We start from the raw sequence: 18422 nt of genomic DNA, 5'->3' as shown, positions 1-18422 counted from the left end.
GGAAGCGTTATGGTACGCTTATACTGTACAATGCCAAATAACCATCAGAAAGATAGAAATATATGAATACTGATTTGAAGAGACCTCTAAGAAATAGTATTAGGTACAAATGCATATATTATAACAATGCATGGTGTACTTATGAGTTTATTATGAAAAATTTATGTATATATAATTTTATTATATACATGATACTGTATTTCTAAATGCATTGAAAAAACCCTAGACGAATAAATAATAGTTAACAATGATGACTACTGAAATAGGAAGTAAGAATATGTGTGGAGTGGAAATGAAGAACTTCCACATTTCACTCTATAGACTTTGATAATGTTTAATCATTTACCAAAAAAGTAAGTATTCACAGGCACACGTGTGTGTGTGTGTGTGTGTGTGTGTGTGTGTGTGTGAAGAGGGAGAGAAAGCTCTGCTTCAGTAAACCTTTCTCATACTTGCTGGGAACCTCCTAGGATAAATGGATGGTACTAGACTTTATTAAGAACTTACCATATACTCTGCCCATTCATACAACTCATATCATGTGTACTGCAACTTTATCAAGGGAGAGTTTAATTACATTTAACAAATCCAAAAAGAAGGGGGTGGGGGGATAGATTTGATGAAGGCACAGGACAGGCCTTCTTCCAGGAACTTTCCACTGTACTTGGGCAGGAGTGTGTAAGCATAAGAAAGACAATTCGTGCATCTGTGCAACACACTGGAGGTTAGAGGGGAACAAGGGAAGAGTGACAGCTTGCTTCATTGCATGAGATGTCCCTGGCTTTTCACGAGAGTGATCTTGGGTCAGGTTTTCAGCCCTGCCTCTTTACTTCCTGCCTTCAGTTGGGTTCCAGGTCTCTAACATCAGCTACTGGCTGGTTCCTTCGACCCAGGAATATTTTCATCCCAAACCATCTCACAGAGCCTCTCCCTTCTTCCATATGAGTACCTGAGCATCTCTGCTTTCAGATTCAATAAATTTTTCACTCCACCTTCTAGAGAAAAGGCAAATAAGAGACTGCCTGCTTTCTACTGCCTCCAACTGGCACAGCCTAACCAGGGTCATGTCATGCAAATAGAAACAATTGGATTTGGAGAAGAGTAGAAAAGAGTGCCTTTGTTGCTAAATAGACCTGAATTTGATTGCCACTTTGCCACTTGCTCACAATGTGACATGCTTTATACTTCTTGGCTCCTCATTTTGATTCTGGGTAAAGCAGGAATGATCTTACTTGTTTTCATGGTTAGAAAATAAATATGCAAAGTGCCCATGGAAATTATATGCTCAATATATAGAAACACCACCATTGCTGCCATTACTGTAATTACTTTGTGAACTACCTTGCAATTCCTGTTTTTGCAGCCAGTGTATTATAGGACCTTGTAGCTGCCTAGTGAATTAAGATAGGATAGGAGTTTCTACCCCATTTTACAGATGAGGAAACTGAAGATCCAATAAATTAAATGACTTGCTGGGGTTCAGATAACTCAAAAAGAGCAAAGATGACATTTGTACAAGTTTTTCCTGTTGAGCAGCCTATTCTCTTGTGTATCTTATCTATTATGCACACCCTATTTCCAGTGTCCAGCAAAAGATCAGGAATAGGTAGACCCTAAAAGAATTCTAGTTTCTGGATTGATTTTTCAGGGGCTCTATTTCCTCCGCTTTCCCATGCCTAAGAGATACCTTTTTCATTGCAAACATCCCCAAATTACAAGTATTATTTCAACACCCCATTCAGATGCCTGTTTGGTCCATAGAGGAGCACCTGTTTGGTCCCTGTCTCAAAGACATGTTGAGGGCCCTCCTGCTGTGAAGATTGGGTAGTTAGAGGTCAACAGAGGCTGCTAATATTGCTAATTGAACAGAAGCCGTGGCCTCAGCTCTGTGAGCTGTCCGTGGTCCTGGAAGGATCACCTCTGAGTTACAAGGGCCATAACAACCTTGTTTTTGCTACAGTCTTCAACGTCGGTCAACAGATACACTGGGAATAGCTTCTGGTTTGAGAAACTAGTTGATAATTCCCTGTGAATTGGTCTGTCATGCTTTTTAAAGTCTGTGTGTTCATGGAAAACAGTTTTTAAATTTGCTTTGTGCCTAGATGTGCACTCCGGTTTCCCCCTCGACTCCTCCAAAATGTCACAAATGACTTTCCCTGAATTTACCAATTTGCAGGATTAATGTGCTTCTCTCTAGACACCTGTGCCCTAGATAGATTCCAGCCAGAATAGCTGTCTCCATTCCTAAACTCTGACCTGTTTTGCAGGCAAAGGAGGCCTTGGTTTTAGGTCAGCCACAATGGGGGCATCCAGCATGCGGAGCTAACTCTCGGCTCTGTTTTATCATGCAGTTGTGTGGAGGAGTACAAGCTGGCTCCTGATGGAAAATCCTGCCTAATGCTCTCAGATGTCTGCGAGGGGCCCAAATGCCTCAAACCTGACTCCAAATTCAACGACACCCTCTTTGGAGAAATGCTACATGGTTACAACAACCGGACCCAGCATGTGAACCAAGGCCAAGTCTTCCAGATGACTTTTAGGTATGGGGCAAACACTTGCACTTCACTGGTCAAATCACTGACCCAAAATCTGGGCAGGGGGAGGAAGCCATGGGCACCATGGAGTTGAGTTCTTTTAGACTGGCCAGCATCTCCCCAGGGTTACTGATGCCTATCCAACAAAATGTTCGAAGTCAGCAAAATTCATTCCATGAGATTCCTTTTCCACTGACGTAGTCCTTATTTATCCTGCTCTTCCATTTTTCTAACTCTATCCACATTTTTTTAAATCAGTCTTCAATCATCCTGTAAGTACAGTTAATAGAATTTTAAAAATGTTTAAATTTATCTTTCAGTCTATTAACAAATGAGTATCCTATGTAGACTATCCAGGCAATTCAAAAATAAAGACATTTAATGAAGTAGAAAATAAAATTCCCATCATCCAGAAATACCCAGAATTAACATTTTCTTGAACCTTCTTTAAACACCTCTCTCTCCCTCTTTGTCTGCACACGTGCGCGCGCACACACACACACACACACACACTCACACCACATTTGAGTAAAGTTGTTCAGAAACTGCTGGTTTTGCTCAACAGCATGTCAAAGACCTCATTCTCTGTTAATAAATATAGAGGTACCTGCAAAATTAAAAGATAAGGCTACTCTCCTGCGAGAGCAAACAGAATGGGGACTGGGTTGGCCAAATTATATGAAGATTAGACATGCAGTCTCATTATGAAAGGCTCCCTGGGAGAGTCAGAGAAGCTGGATTTATTCATGCCTCAAAATCTGAAGAACCGTGAGATGGTAGAGGGGGAAGAATTGTTCCCTGTATAAGAATTGATTATCTTTAAAAAAATAATAAACTGCACTTTTAGACAGTTTTGCATGAAAATGTAATAGCATATTATCACAAAGCAGGGTTCACCCCAGCATTTGAGGTCATGTCAACAACAGTCAGAACTGGGAAGGAACATCACCATTATAATCATCATCAACCCCATTCCATCACCTAATTAATAATAGTGATGTTTATAAATGGAGTGGTAATAATGACCACTATTTATTAGGAATTACTCCATGTCAGACTTTTTACCAAGTATTTTTAGTAATAATAATAATAATATAATGATGATGACATTAATTCAGCATGAACTGAGGGCATTCTAAGCACTTACTAGCTATTAATTCATGTGGTCCTCACAATGGTCCTGGGAAGCCGAGCTATTGTTATCCACTGAATACAGATTAGAAATGGAAATGTTAAGTGACTCTCCCAAATCTCCCTTCTAGGAAGTGAGAAAGCCAGGGTAATAGCATTTTAGCTTCATTATTAAAACCCTTAGAGGCACCATGACCCCCATTTTACAGCTGAGAAGTCAACACCAGAGGTAAAGGGACTCTCCCAAAGTCACCATCCAGTGAGAGGCAGAGTAAAGAATCGGGTGTAAATCTGGCTGACTCCCAAGCCTTGCTCTTGTCTCTTAAGCTAACATGCCTCATCCCTTCCCATTTTATATAACAAGAATGGAAATGTGAATTCCCCAAAACCATTCACCTGTGCAGTTATCACATGCTGCCTGAGCACCGGCTATGTCCCACGTACCATGCTGGTTACTTTAGAGACAGTGAAAGATGAGATAAAAGTGGCTCAAGACCCGGTGGTGGTTTGCAGTGTGTGTATATGTGTGTGTGTGTGTGTGTGTGTGTGTGTGTGTGTAAACTTATGTACTTATCGAATTTGCGGTAGGTACTATGAAATAAAGGAACACTTTTGTTCCAAGATAGCAGTTAACAGTGGGATGTAATTCCGTTGGATCAGAGTAGTAGGTGTGTGTCTACTAGATTAGAAAGCAATAATGAGACTTTGGAGTCTCCTTTCCAGATGAAGTGTTATTTAACTGATACCAGGAAGATGAGTGGGACGTAGCATTGGGAAAGGTGTCAAACAGAGACAGATGTTCTAAGAAGGAAAAGAACGTGTTCGGCTTTAAGAAATGCAGAAGTCGAGTGTGGTGTGGGCTGAGTAGTAAGGGAAGATTGGTGGGAGGTGAAGCCAAACAGTCTGTAGCGACAGATCATGGGGGTCTTACAGGTCAAGTCTTTCTTCTAGGAGCAAATGGGAGAGCTCATAATGGAGGCAGAAATGAAGTATGCCATGGTTGCATTGCATTTTTCAACCTCATGGTGGCTGCAGTGGGAAGTAGATGGCAATGAGGGTGGCCTGGGAGAGTGTGGAATGGGGGCTCAGTTGGGGGTTTGTGTGGAAGCCATGTGAAAGTGTTGGTGGCTTCAACCAGGATGATGGGAACAGTTTGGAGAGAAAGGGGCATTTTGTAAGATAGTCGTGAGGCATGGTTCACAAGGCCAGTGAGCAGTGGTAGGCAGACGGTAAAATCAAGGGAGGATTTGAAGGTAATAGGAGTGACTTGTAGCTACACAGCAATTTAGTCGCAGAGTTGAGTCCTTCAAATCCCAGTGGAGTTTCTTTTCTACCACACAGGAGTGCTGCTTTATTGGAAAAATCTGGGAGAAACTTAAGGACAATCCAGATGAACTACTCAATACCAAGAATCACAATGCTGACTTTCTGTAGTTTTAATACTCTATGAAACTCTGTCTTGAGCATCATGATGGATAAAATAATGCTGTATGGAATCCAAAAGAAAAAAAAAAGTGTCCCTTGTTTTTGAGAAGGGAATTTACAGGCTTGCACAATGACACACGCAATTGACAAAAATATGTGAACATTGAATTGACAAAAATATGTGAACATTTAATTTACAAAGCAGTGTTCCAGTAGTTTTCAGAGAATTTCTACATGAAGCCTTTTGATAAGAATTAGAAGGAATGATAAGGAGTTTCTCAAAGGGTGAGGCTTGTGAACTGGAGTTTGAAGTGATAGCAAAGAGCAATGTCTCTTGGGAGGAATAAGAGCTGGAAGGGCATTTTCTTGTCCAGGAAGGAGTCTGTGGAAGCCTAGACACAGATAAGCAGGGGTGGGGAATCAGCAGAACAGGTCTCCAGCTAGACCTTGCTCCAAATCTGGCCCCACCCATGATAAGCATAGTCCTACTGCCTCCTCTTTATTTATTTTTTAAAAAGATTTTATTTATTTATTAGAGCAAGAGAGAGAGCCTGAGCAGGGGCAGAGGGAAAGGGAGAAGCAGACTCCCTGCTGAGCAGGGACCCTGACATGGGACTGGGTCCCCTGCCTCTGGGATCATGACCTGAACCAAAGGCAGATGCCTAACTGACTGAGCCATCCGGGCACCCCATATTTCCTGTTGTTTAAAAAGAGGGGTTTTATCAGATTCTGGCCACTGTGATGGGCACATTGCATGTTTTATGTAGTTTGATTTCTCACAGCAGCTCTCAGACTGGCTGGCATGTGATAAGTGATCAGATGTACTAGTTCTCATTCTCTCGTGTGAAGATTAGCTGGGTCCTAAAGAAGGATCCAAACTGGCTAGTAAGATGCCAGATCCTGAAGGAGATTCATGGGATCCCTGATGTCATTTACATATGGGGCAGGGACTTGGCCAAGGTCGCAAAACAAGTCACTGCAGAGCTGGCTCATACCCTTAGATTAGATCCCAGCGTGCTTGCCTTTCTATTCCCAACAAACTGGTCATTAAGAGAGAGCAGGGTGCCATAAAGGCTGGCCTGGGAGTCCTCAGGGTCAGACAGAATTTTAGCCCCATCAGGAATCCTCATTCTGCCTCAAACAGTCTGCTCATTGTTCCCAACCCTTCAATCTTGGGTTGTTTCTAAATAGCCAGGGTCTGTGCCTGCCCTGATTTGCTCATTGAAAAGAGTATAGTGAACAGACCACATTTCTCTTTTGACAACAGCCTCAAGACTTAGGGACCTCCTCAGACTACCATTGTGTTTGAGTAGCCCATTTCACATAAGCCCTCTTATCCTTGGTTTCAGTTAAACTTTCTTTACAATTATTTCCATCCTTAGACCATGTTACCTCCCGGAGCCACATGCTAAGGCAGTTGACTTCCCGTGGTGGGAAGGTGAGTGGCTTCTGATGAATCTAAATTTATCACTTTCAAGTCTCCCTCACCAAGCCTCAGACTGGGAGGAGGCTGCCGCTCCTTTGTCCTCCAAGTTCCAGAAGGCAGGCCTGCGAATTTTTCAGTATCAAAGACAGTTGTCATTTCTCGCCTCTTCTCCATCCCTTTTCTCTCTCTCCTCCAAGTAATCTTCGGTCCAGCCCTCCACAGTAGCCGGCAGGCACCCCACCAGCCATCCTGCCATACGCCCCATTTCCTGACAACTGCCTGGCCTGGGATTTCAAACTGTCTACCAGCTCGAGTCTCCTACATGTCAGCCACCACTCACTCTGCTCTGTTCTCCTCTCTGCCCCTACTTCGATCCTCCCACCTACCAACTGCGGATAGAAGACAGGTGTGCGTTCTCATTTCCTCTCTCCAATCTCCGAAAGAGCAATGTGGATTTCTGTTCTACTAAAGGCCTCCCATTGCAAGTATCTAAACTGGACTAGCACTTAACAATTAGTGCAGACATAACCCCTTATTGTACACCTGGAGAAACTGAGACCTAGGGAGGGATGGGAAGGATATAACTTATCCTGTGATCACCATGATCTGGGGCCCCTCTGAGACTTAGAGTCTGTCACTTTCAAACCTATGTTCTCTGGTTTCTTGTTCTGTTATAAGGGATGCGTATCACTTCTTCATCTCCCCTTAATAGCACGTGGTCAGCAGAGAGGGAGGACTCAGGTGCCATAAGGGGATGACAGGTCCTTAATTAAAGGGGGAGCTCAGGCAAGAGCCATCCCTGAGTACATGATTCTGCAGGAACTTGATTCCATTGCCCGCCACCTTCTCACGTTGCCGTGTGTAGGCTGCAGTCCACCCATGAGAGATGAGCATGTGATGATGCTTAGGACCCTGGCAAGCCTGGGAGTTATCTGCTGTGTGTGAGGATTAAGTGTGGTATGCACTGAGAGACCGTGCAGAAAGACAGAGGTAGGGCAAGAGTGATAAAGAGAAGCAGTCAGAGAGACCAAACAGAGATGAAAGGTGGGAGAGATGGGAAGGTTTGAAGGAGAGACCTTCATCCTCAAGTCACAGTAGAATTTATTCCCAGGATGGGTAGTGGTCATTTTAAGAACCTGGGTGGTGCCCGGAGAGAGCTCTGGATTAATCAGAGGGACATGAGTGGACATAAAGCTTTGTGAAACACTCAGGTTCTGTACAAACACAAAGAGTCAAAGATCTCACTTCTGAATGACCCCCGAACCCAGGAAGTGATGTCAAGCTTTGCTGGTTCTAATCCCTTCCCGTGTGCTGTGGTTGTCTTAACGACTCACACAGGGTCACCATTAGAATTCCCTCATCTTAGCTCTCTGTCAATGAGGGAGTTGGTCAAGACTGCCAGAGTGAGATAAACTCATCAAAGCTTGGTGGTATTTGATGTTTTGTTTGTTTTTTATTTCCCTCCCTCCCCCATTCTCATCCATCCTACTTCATTCCTATAAGAAAGAAAGGTCAACTTTGGTTATAGATTGCACGGATTTAGATAAACATCAGTCAAGAGCTCTTATTGAGCCCAGAGTCTCAGAAATTGTAGTGGGGAGAAGTTGCTTGGGGATGGGGGCTGGGCAAATTACAGTTGTAGATTTTGCAAAGCCCCATCGAAAATGAGACGTCTCTGTCGCCAGTAGCTATTTCTCATAGGCCTTCAAGGACGACCTACAGAAAGCATGAGGAGCTCATGGAAGATTTGCTGGAAAGGCACTTTTCAATCTGGTCTGCTTCTCAGATGTACATATTGTACAGGATAAGAGGAGAGTTTGGGGTAAGATGTGGGATTTTAGGATGAGGCACCACCAACCCACGCCTGGTGAGACAGAGGGTGCTCTTTAAGGATTTGAGAGAAGCTGGATTTTGTTAGTTGCACCCACTTGTTTCCCAGTAGAGGGTCCTGAGTCACATCTTATTAAGTGGCTTTCACAGCTATTTTTCTAGTGCCTTCCTGGGAGATGGTTAATGATACATGCTGCTTCTGGATCCTTCCCTTGCCTCTCTTCTCCCTCTTTCTTTTGTCCTCTGCATTTAGCCGTGTGCATTTTTTGTTATGTGCCAGGTCCTGTATCACATGCTTTAGATATTTTATTATTTAATCTTCCTGATACCTATCACAAAATAGCTATTAAAAACTTGGTTTTCTTAAAAAAAAAAGGGAGGGGGGAAGGAGTGTATCAGCCAGAATGCATCAGGTTGTGCTTCTACCAAATACCCTGCACAGAATTGCAGGGGTCCCATTCAGTCTGGCATTTGGGAATCTGGGCTGACAGAAGCATCATCTTCATGGGCTCCCATGAACACTACGGTAATGGGAACGAAATTTGGCTCTCATTACTTCCTCCTACGGGTGACATTCTGCTCACATTCCATTGGTCAAATCCAGTCCTGTGGTCACAGCAGCCCTCAAAGTGTTGAGCAGGGACATCAAATCCTATCATGGGCTGAGAAGACCCAGAAATATGTGGGACATCGATACTGTTTACTACACTGAGGTACAGAGATGTTAAGCCAACTAACCTAGTAGTCATATAGCTGTCATGTGATAGAACTCGAGTCTTAACGACAAAGCCCATCTAGCGGTGTGCCTTTCGGGATCCTAGCATTCTAGCACTTGACATCACCACCTCTGAGAACTGTCATAAGACCTCCTAGTCTCTTCTTGACCATTGCCTTCATTCAGCTCCCAAAGAACTATAGACTTTATAGATGGATGAACCTTGGAAAACAGTTTCTACACCCCCCCCCCTTTTGTAGATGAGATGCCCGGATCTTACAGTATTCAAGCAAATTACTTAAAATCGTATCACTAATAAATGAATAAGATTTAACTTATAACATCCAGTCTGTTGGGCTGCACTATGTCCACTCTGAAGGCTTAGAGACTTACAATCCACCTCCCACACTATACAGATGGCAACATCAAGGTCAAGGTTTCATAAAGAATTAATGGTAGACCCAGGACTGAAAGCTGTTTTTCTGCACTTTCAGTTCTGGGTGTTTTGTGATACACCATGATCTTATTATAACAAGGGAAAGCAAAGGAGGCTGGTGGTGGAGAGATTATTAATTAAAAGTGGCATTAGCTTCTGATTTTCAAGGTGATTCCCAAGCCTCTCTATACAGTGGTATCCCAACTCTTGGCAAAATCCTCAACTTGCCACCTGGAGATGCAGCTGTAAGCTACCTTCTCTGGGGGATCAACTGATGAGACCTTGGAAGTGAACTGAGGACAGAAATTAGAGGATAGGTATTAAGGAGGGCACATATTGCATGGTGCACTGGGTGTTATATGCAAATAATGAATCATGGAACTTTACATCAAAAACTAAGGATATACTGTATGGTGACTAACATAACATAAAAAATTATTATAAAAAAAAAAAGAAAAGAAAAGAAATTAGAGGCTGGATCGGAGGAGCTAAGGGGTGATTTTCCCTGGTGCCCTGACTCTTGGGGTGGCTGCCGAAGAATCTCTCCAGTTTCCCAAGATTTTTGGACATAATCTACAGGAGTCAAGGCTGATGTGTCCCATGTACCATAGGCCCTGAAATCCAAAAGCTGAGTTTCTATACCTGTTATGTCTCTTCCTATTGGAGCACCCTTGGTATTCTCTCCTGATTTCTGTTGTCTTTTGTATAAATTAAGGTTAGGGCAGAGCTTGGGTGAAGACTGAGGAATACAGCCTCTCTCTACTCAACCCCCATGGCCATGGGCTCAGTGAAGCCATTCCTACTCACCTGATCATAAGCCTCATCTAGGGCTGAACCAAGACCTACCAATCTTTTGTTGTGTATTTTTTTCCCCTCCCAGATAAGAGGCCTGGGAAAGTGAATTATCTTCATATTCCCAGGTAGCTCACATTATCCAGCAATTTGGGGATATACTGGCCTGGTGTCTAAGATGTTAGGCTCTAGAGTCTGAGTCCTACCTTGCCACCTGTCAACTGTGTGACCTTGGGCACAAGGTTTCCTCAGTTTCCTCATCTCTGCATTGGGAATAATGACAACACCCACTTCTTGATGGTTTTGTGATGATTAAATGAGATTGGCACCTGTTCCATCCCTGTTCTCAGCAGACAAGGAGGACCCAGGTGCTGTAGGGGGTTGCCAAATCAATAACTGGGAGGAATCTTAGTGAAAAGGTCATCCCCATGTGCATGATCCTGCAGGAACTTGATCCCATTCCTAGCTGGGACCCAACACATGGTGTCAGGTTGCCACCATGAAAAATAATGATGTCTAAATCCCAAATCTACCATTCCATAGCTGTGTGGCTTTGGACAAATCTCTTAACCTCTACAAACCTCAAGATCTTCAACTATAAAATGGGGTTTTAACCTGAAAATATCCTCAAAGGGCTGTCATCATCCTTACAGCTTCCTCCAACTAACAGGTTTTGGTGAATGCATTGCTTTGGTGAAATGCCTTTCATGCTCTGTGGGTCTATGGGAGGTGGACAGCTCAGACAGCTGTGTGGAATAGGCAACAGCCCAAGGTCACCTTCTTTTGGAAAGACATAATCTTGCTCATGTGTTTATCACCTGTATCCTATAGGATAGCCCCTTTGTTTCTGTATGAATGACCTATAGGGAAACACATCCAATCAGGAATGTGGGATTTAGATGCTTATGCCTGCTGTGTGGAATTTGATAATGGGCCAGGGCCTATGCCCGAAAGTTCTAGAAGTGTGGGACACTTCTGTGTTAATATTAAAAATATGTAACAACTAGCTTAGAAATGGCCCTGACTAGGAAAGAATATCCACCCAAATACAATGATTGTTAACCAGTAATTCCTATGGTCTATACATCAGTCTTGCTCAGCTCCTTCTTTTCCTTCTGGTAAATTTCCCAATGTCCTTATGCATGATGGATACTGTAAAACTTTTTTCTTTCCTTTACAAAGCCTGACTTTAAGGGGTATAGGCAGATATTTCTCCCATGACACATGCGGACAGAGCAGGTTGACTGCCATACTTTTTACATGAGAGAACTGAAGCTCAGAGTGGTGAAGAATGGCATCCAAGGTCCTACAGCTGGGACATGACGGCGCCGAGAGCCATAGCCTGCCCTCCTCTCCACTCTATAGCCTCTAGATAATGTGTGCAAATGCACATACATATGGCTCAAGCCATACGATCCTCAAAAAGCAGCAAAGCAAGTAATAGCTCATCATCCTTATTCTACACAAAAACCCTATCTAAAGGTAGGACTTTTCCATATGTCTGCTTATAGCCAGGATGCAATACACATGAAATACACTAGTGATTCTCAATCTCTAATATGCATGCAAATCACCAAGGATTCCTGCTAAAATACAGGCTCTGGTTCAGTGGGTTGCAGATAAGACCTGAGACTCTGCTTTTCAAATGAGCTTCTGGGTCTGAAGACCAGCTTTGAATAGCAAGGTGTTAAACTGAACTTTTCATGAGATGTGAGCCCAGATGATGCCTGAGAATGGAGAAGGATTGTCGCTTCTCCATTTGCCTTTGGAAGGCGAGAACCAAGTCCAAGGCCAGTGGCACTTAGAAGGCCATGCATTCCCAAAGGAGTCTCCTTCCAGAGTGACCAAGCACAGAGCCTGTATTTAGGATTTGCAGCAGCCAGGGTGACAATCCTGCTTTGTCATCCAACAGGCCCCTAGTGCATAATATAGCACAACTTATTTTCTCCATCCATCCATCCATCCATCCATCCATCCAACCAACAGCTCTGCTTAGTGATCGTTATGGGATGCTCTGAGCATCTCAGTCCCAGTGGGGGAGGCACGTATGCTGAGTGCAGTGTTCTGAAGCCATGGTTGGGTGCCCCGATCAGAGCCCCCTGTGTGCCGCACTGTAATCCCGCCATCACTGGATGCAGCGGAGGGCTGGGCTGCAGTCAGCATCAGGGCACAGGTGGAAGACAGGCTCCCGAAAAAGTAGTGAGAAATCCATTTGGGAGGAGACACTGAGTGAAGCTTTATTATTCTTAAGTGCTTAGGAAAAAATCTCATACCCTCAACATTCATTAGTATAATTGGGGATAGAAAGAAAATAGTAAAATTAAGACCTAGTGAAAGATGCTTTTTACTTTTTACATGTGGGGAGCAGGGAATTGCAATCCATTTTTAAACAAGCCCTCTCTAATCTCTCTCCCTAATTACAGTAAGAGAAGAAAGACAAATAACCACCTTAATTTAAAAAACAAAATTATTCTCAATGTTCACATCTCTAAATATACCAAACATGGTCATTTTATGAGGAAAACAAATTATGCATAGCGTATTTTGAATGTTCTCCAACTAACCTAAAAATGTGTATCTAGTCTGTGAAAGGTGCTAAAGCAACAGAAAAACCAGGTTCATTTCACTTCTCCTCTCGCTTCTCTTTCCCCCTTTTTGTGGTTTGGTTTTTAGTTTTCTGGCTTCAAAATCCCTGACTCTGTTCTTTTTTCAAGGAGGGGGAAGCCTATCGGAACCATTGAGCCATCTTAAAGCAGAGACAATTTTTAAAGAACCACCATTTCATTACATTAAAATGTAGGCAGTAACTCAGGCTGGTCTAAGTGCTCAGAAGGAAAAGTCCATAGGGAACCTAGGGAACAGATAAGGATAGATTGTAATTAGCACAGTAATTGTAATTAGCAGAGCAATTGTAATTAGCACAGTGATTGTTTGTGTATAATGGGTGCTTCCAACGTGACTCCAGGCAGTTTGTTCTCTTAAGTATCTTCTGCCATTTCCCTGGTGATCTTGTTTACACTGCTAATGTACTAATGTGCTTAGCAATCTCTTTTATAAATAAACACTCCAAAGGTACAAGCCAGCCCAGCCCCTGGCCAAGCATTATGCATCCTTAGTTAATGGAGTCTGCAGCGCTGAAATTTTACTATATTTGCATTATGCGCAGGCAACATAGGGTATATTACTCTCTGAAGAAGTCACACCTCAGAAGTCATTTGTTGTTGTTCTTGTCATTTTGTTAATTATAGGAGGGAGTAAGGTGGCCAAAGGACTGCACTTGAGGGCAGAGATGCCAGTCCTGGCGTTACCGCTCGTTCTCATTTGTTATTTAGCAAGTTTTTGTTGAGCACCTGTGATGCATAAGATCTTGAGGATGGAAAGATCGAGACAGTTCCAGGTCTCTACTCTTAGGCAGATGGACCACTGGCCCAGCGTTGGTGCGGGTGAGCAGAGGTAGGGGAGGCGTCCTCAAAGCTGCTGGCTGAAATCTGGAGTATATGATTAAGAGTTAGCTAGGTGGGAGAGTGCCCCAGGCAAGTAAGAGCGTAGAGCATCAGCAGATATGAACATCAAGGGGATCGTGAAGAGGGTGAGAGAATGGGATTGTAGTGATAAACCACAGGGAAGGATGGGCATTCAATCAGGAAAGGTTATTTAAGCGCCACGGTAATGGGACCATTACAGGCTATGAGACTTTGCACGGTCTTCTAACCTTCTGAGGCTGGTTTGCTCACCACTAAATCAGGGAACCTAATAATACCAACTCCGCAGGAGAATTATGGTGGGGAGGGAGAGGTGATGAGAAAAGTCAGGTTAAAATGCTTTGTAAAGTGTAAAGACATGTGCAAACGTTAGTGACATTTTCCTAACGTGAATCGGAGGATCTGTGAGACGCCACTTACTCTGAAATTTTGCGCTGGAGTGCACAGCCTGGCACACTTGAGATCATGTGAGATGCAAATTCACCAGCATTACTTTCTTTGTGTTACTTCCAGAGAAATGAAAAAGTAAGTCTATTCTAAGCACACATTAATAAGCCTACGCATGTGTATCAAGAAAATTAATTTTTAGGGAAATATTTCCATTTCAGGGAGATGCCCTGAATAGAAATGTATTTAGTAACAATTCTAATGAAAGATATGATCACAGTTTATTGGATGTGAATTAATACAGAAAGCTCCAAGGGCAGTGGCTGGGGTTTTATGTAACATCACCACTGAATAATTTCTATTAATGATAATCTAGAGAAACACCTCAAAGGTGGCTTTTAAGAGTCCAAAATGAGCATTTATTTTATGTCTCATAAGATCCTCGGAGGAACCCATTAAATGGGCAATTAATTAGCAGGCATAAGCCAGGAGCCAAAGCTGCAGGCATTGGGGTAGCCCAGTTCCAGTTAATTCAGTATATACCTGACCACGTTGCAAGAACCTTAATCCCAGAATCAGCTAGGCACCTCACCATTCTCCATGAGTGTCCTGGCATTTGCTGTGACCTTGAAGATGCTCCAGCTTGTTTGGGGTGCTTTCTAGAGTGGGAAGAAAGACATAGGATAAAGGGATCGGTCTTCCTTGCCCACTCATGGTTCAGAGAACTAAAGTTGCACCAAAGTTGTAACACTACAGTTACACCTACAAGTTTGTATGAATTCCCAAACTACTTCTGAGGAGTTCGTGAGGACCCGGCCACTGGGAATATACAAGGCTATAGGCAGTCTTGCAGCTGTGTTTGCAAAGGAGTTGGAAACCTAGCTTGAAATTAAACTACATAGCAATTAAATTCTCCTTCAGCTGTGTGATTCAACCAATAAATAATACGCTGAGTACTTATCATGTGCCAGATTCTGGAAATAAGGCTGAACAAGATTCACGGATTCCAACATTGGTGTAAAGGGGAAAAGGATATAGTTTTTGTATTGGTATTATCTGAGTTTGTGTTTCTTAACTTTTTTTTTTTTCTTTCTCAAAGACCTGGGAGCCATCTCTTTGAAGTGTAATTATCGAGAAAGGTAACTACATTTGCAAATTCAGGATAACTCAATGTGTAGGACATACCCATCGGTCAATCCCACCACCTTCCCTGCCCTGAAGTTCTCCAGTACTTTCCCACCTACTCACCCCAGCCTCAAAAATCCTTCTGCCCTTTATCTCGATGGACTTGAGTTCGGACCCCTCTCCCCTATTGCAATAGCCTTGAATAAAGTCAGTTACTCTGATTACCTTAGTTTTTACGAATGTCCTTTTGTTCTGATCTGTGATCTTAACCAGTGCTGTGAGTTTCAAAACAAAAATTTCACTGCAGTGTCGAGCAGGCAAGGAAGACAATTCAAGGATGTTGCAACAGGGGAGAGAGATCTGAACTCAGTTCCATCCATCCAAAGGGCAGGAGTGTTTTTATGGCTGGAGTGAGCAGCAGGGAAGGTACCAGAGGAGTTCAGGGGGAGGTTCACTAATGGGACACATCCCACAAGTTGAGTTATTTGGAATCCACAAGGGTATTTCTCTCCTACCTTCCTTGGTGATTACATTTCAAAGAGATGGCTTCCAGGTCCTTGAGAAAGACATTCCTGGGTTGTAAAACTGGCCAGAGGTTTTTAAAAAGATTTCCATGTGAAAGGGGCAGAGAAAGAATTTCCAGTGACACTTGTCTAAAGCCAACAGTCTAAGAACATGTTGCTCAGGGACCTAGAGTCAAGAAGAAGAAGCCTGTTTGCAGTTTGGTCAAGCTGAGGGAATCTTAAGGCCAGCTTGGTCACTACCTTACCTTTGGTTGTCTGTCTCCTGGGCTCCTCTTGGCTGTGACAATTTAGAAGGCATATATTTTTTATACTCATTGAATTCAGAAAGTTAAAAAACAAAAACAGCATAAAAGACAGCCAATGATGGTGTTAATTCTTTTCCCTGTTTACCCCCATCCCTTTCCCCTGTCTTTACCCCACTGTTACTCCTTTCTTAGATATCTTTCCATTGTTTTTTAAATATAAATCCAAGCAAGTAAGATTAAAAATTATTCCTTCCCTTTCTTTCATAAAAGATACACAAAGTATATTGTCTTTTTACTCCCCCCCACTTAGTGATATCTCTTAAAGGTCTTTCCATAGACAATGAACTTTCAAAAATTGACGCAGAGACCATTCTAACATAGGAATCCCATTGGTGATATATGATGCCACCATGGAAAAAGTAGGGGCCCCAGAGAGGTGGAGAGAGTTGGGTTTTGGAGACTGTGATTCTTCTTCTTGAGCTGTTGTGACCACACAGGTGATTTCTCCCTTCTTAGCCTCATCCCCTCATCTGTACAATAAAGTCCTTACACCTCCTTGCATTGCTGTGAGACAACGAAGATAAATGTAAGGCATTAAGTCCTAGGGGTGCCCGGGTGGCTCAGTCAGTTAAGCATCTGCCTTTGGCTCAGGTCTTGATCTCGGGGTCCTGGGATCGAGCCCTGTATCTGGTTCTCTGCTCAGTGGAGTCTGCTTCTCCTTCTCCTTCTCCCTCTGTGCTCTATCAAATAAATAAATAGAATCTAAAAAAAAAAAAAAGAATTTCAATGGCTATCAGAAAGCAGCTTTCTAAATATTAAAAAAAAAAGGAGTTTAGTCCTAGTAAAAGTAACAGTAGCAGTACTAGTAATAATAGTAATAAGAATAGCAGTGGCAAATCTACAGTACCTACCTTGTACCAGTCAGCATCCTTTCTTTCTTTAACCAAAAGATTTACTAAGTACCTGCTTATATGTCACTAAGTGTTTTGGGAAGCCAGAAATACAACAGTGAACAAAACTCCTAGAATCCCTGCCCTGGTGAGTTGTATCCTAGTGTGGGAGACAGTCCACAAATAAATACAGACTGTGTCAAGTGTATACACTATGGAGGAAAGCAAGACAAGAGGGCTAGCAAGTGCTCGGCAGGGGACGTTGCTTAATACAGGCTGAGCAGGAAAGACCTCTTTGACATTGGTGCATAGATCTTAGGTAAGACAGTGAGCCTTGCAGGTACCAAAGGAAGAGTTTTCAGGCAGAGGGCACAGCATATTCACAGACCCTTGGCATGTTCCGAGAATAAGAAGGAGGCCAGGGAGGGGTGCCTGGGTGGTTCAGTTGGTTGGGCATCCAACTCTTGGTTTCGGCTCAGGTCATGACCTCAGGGTTGTGAGATCAAGCCCCACATCAGGGTTGGGAGGGAGCGTCTATGCTCAATGGGGAGTCTGCTTGAGATGATCTCCCTCTGCCCCTTCCCTTGTTCTCTCTCTCTCTCTCTCTCAAATAATAAATAAATAAATCTTTAAAAAAGGAGCCCAAGTAGATGGAACATAGTGAAAGAGGGGTAAGTAGTAGGAGAAAATGTTCTAAATAAAAAAATAATGGGTGTTGAGTGGGGCAATGTGGCAATCTGTGTAGAGTTCTGTGAGTCACATAAGTGCAATACTTTGGATTTTATCCTGAGTGAGAAGAGAAAGAAGACAGTGCATGGTTTGAGCAAAAGAGGGCTATAATCTCACTCATATTTTTAAAAGACCACTCCATCTGGGGTGTGAAGAATAGACTTTAGTGGCCAGGGTGGAAGCAGGGAAAACAGTTCCAAGGCTTCTACAGTGGTTCAGGTGGAAGACAATGGAGCATGGTTGGATAAGTTGACATGGCAAGAGGTGGGCAGATTCTGGCTGTGTTCTTAAGGTAGGGCAGCAGAATTTGCTGATGAGGAAGACAAAGCAGGAGGCCAAAGTTGGCCCCTTGTTTTTTGGGTCCCTAAGCCACTGGACAGATAGAAGTCCCATGGATGGAGACAGGAAGAGTAGGCATAAGGGAATGGAGCAGAAACAGAAATTTAGTTAGAGCCATATTAAAAAATGAACTCATTTGTGGAAAATTCCAGTCTTTATAAAAGTGGACAACAGTGTCATAACCCCTAAGTCCTCATCATCCTGCTTCAGTAACCCATCATTGGGCCATGTCTAATAGATTTCCTCATGGAAATGTCATGGAAGCCAGTTGCATATACCAACCCAGAAAAGAAACCAGACTTGAAATGCAAATTTCAGATTATTTAGCATATGAATAATACAAAAGAAATGAAAAGAAACAGACTCACCAGGGTAGAGAGGGAAGAGATGAGCCCAAGCCCTGAGCCCAGGG

At 43.0% G+C, this 18422-nt stretch overlaps 1 protein-coding gene across 1 annotated transcript in view; it reads left to right on the top strand.

Annotated features, from left to right (window-relative positions):
* The window catches only part of ASTN2 (astrotactin 2), an 844435-nt gene that overhangs the window by 546560 nt on the left and 279453 nt on the right, over window positions 1-18422 (top strand). Inside the window, 1 exon segment of the mRNA XM_040631793.1 lies at window positions 2352-2540. Within this exon segment, the coding sequence (XP_040487727.1) occupies window positions 2352-2540 (189 nt within the window).

The sequence above is a fragment of the Ursus maritimus genome, unplaced genomic scaffold (genome assembly GCF_017311325.1).
Source record: "Ursus maritimus isolate PB19 unplaced genomic scaffold, ASM1731132v1 scaffold_17, whole genome shotgun sequence".
Classification (NCBI taxonomy): Eukaryota; Metazoa; Chordata; class Mammalia; order Carnivora; family Ursidae; genus Ursus; species Ursus maritimus.
This window is presented reverse-complemented; position numbering and strand designations above follow the sequence as displayed.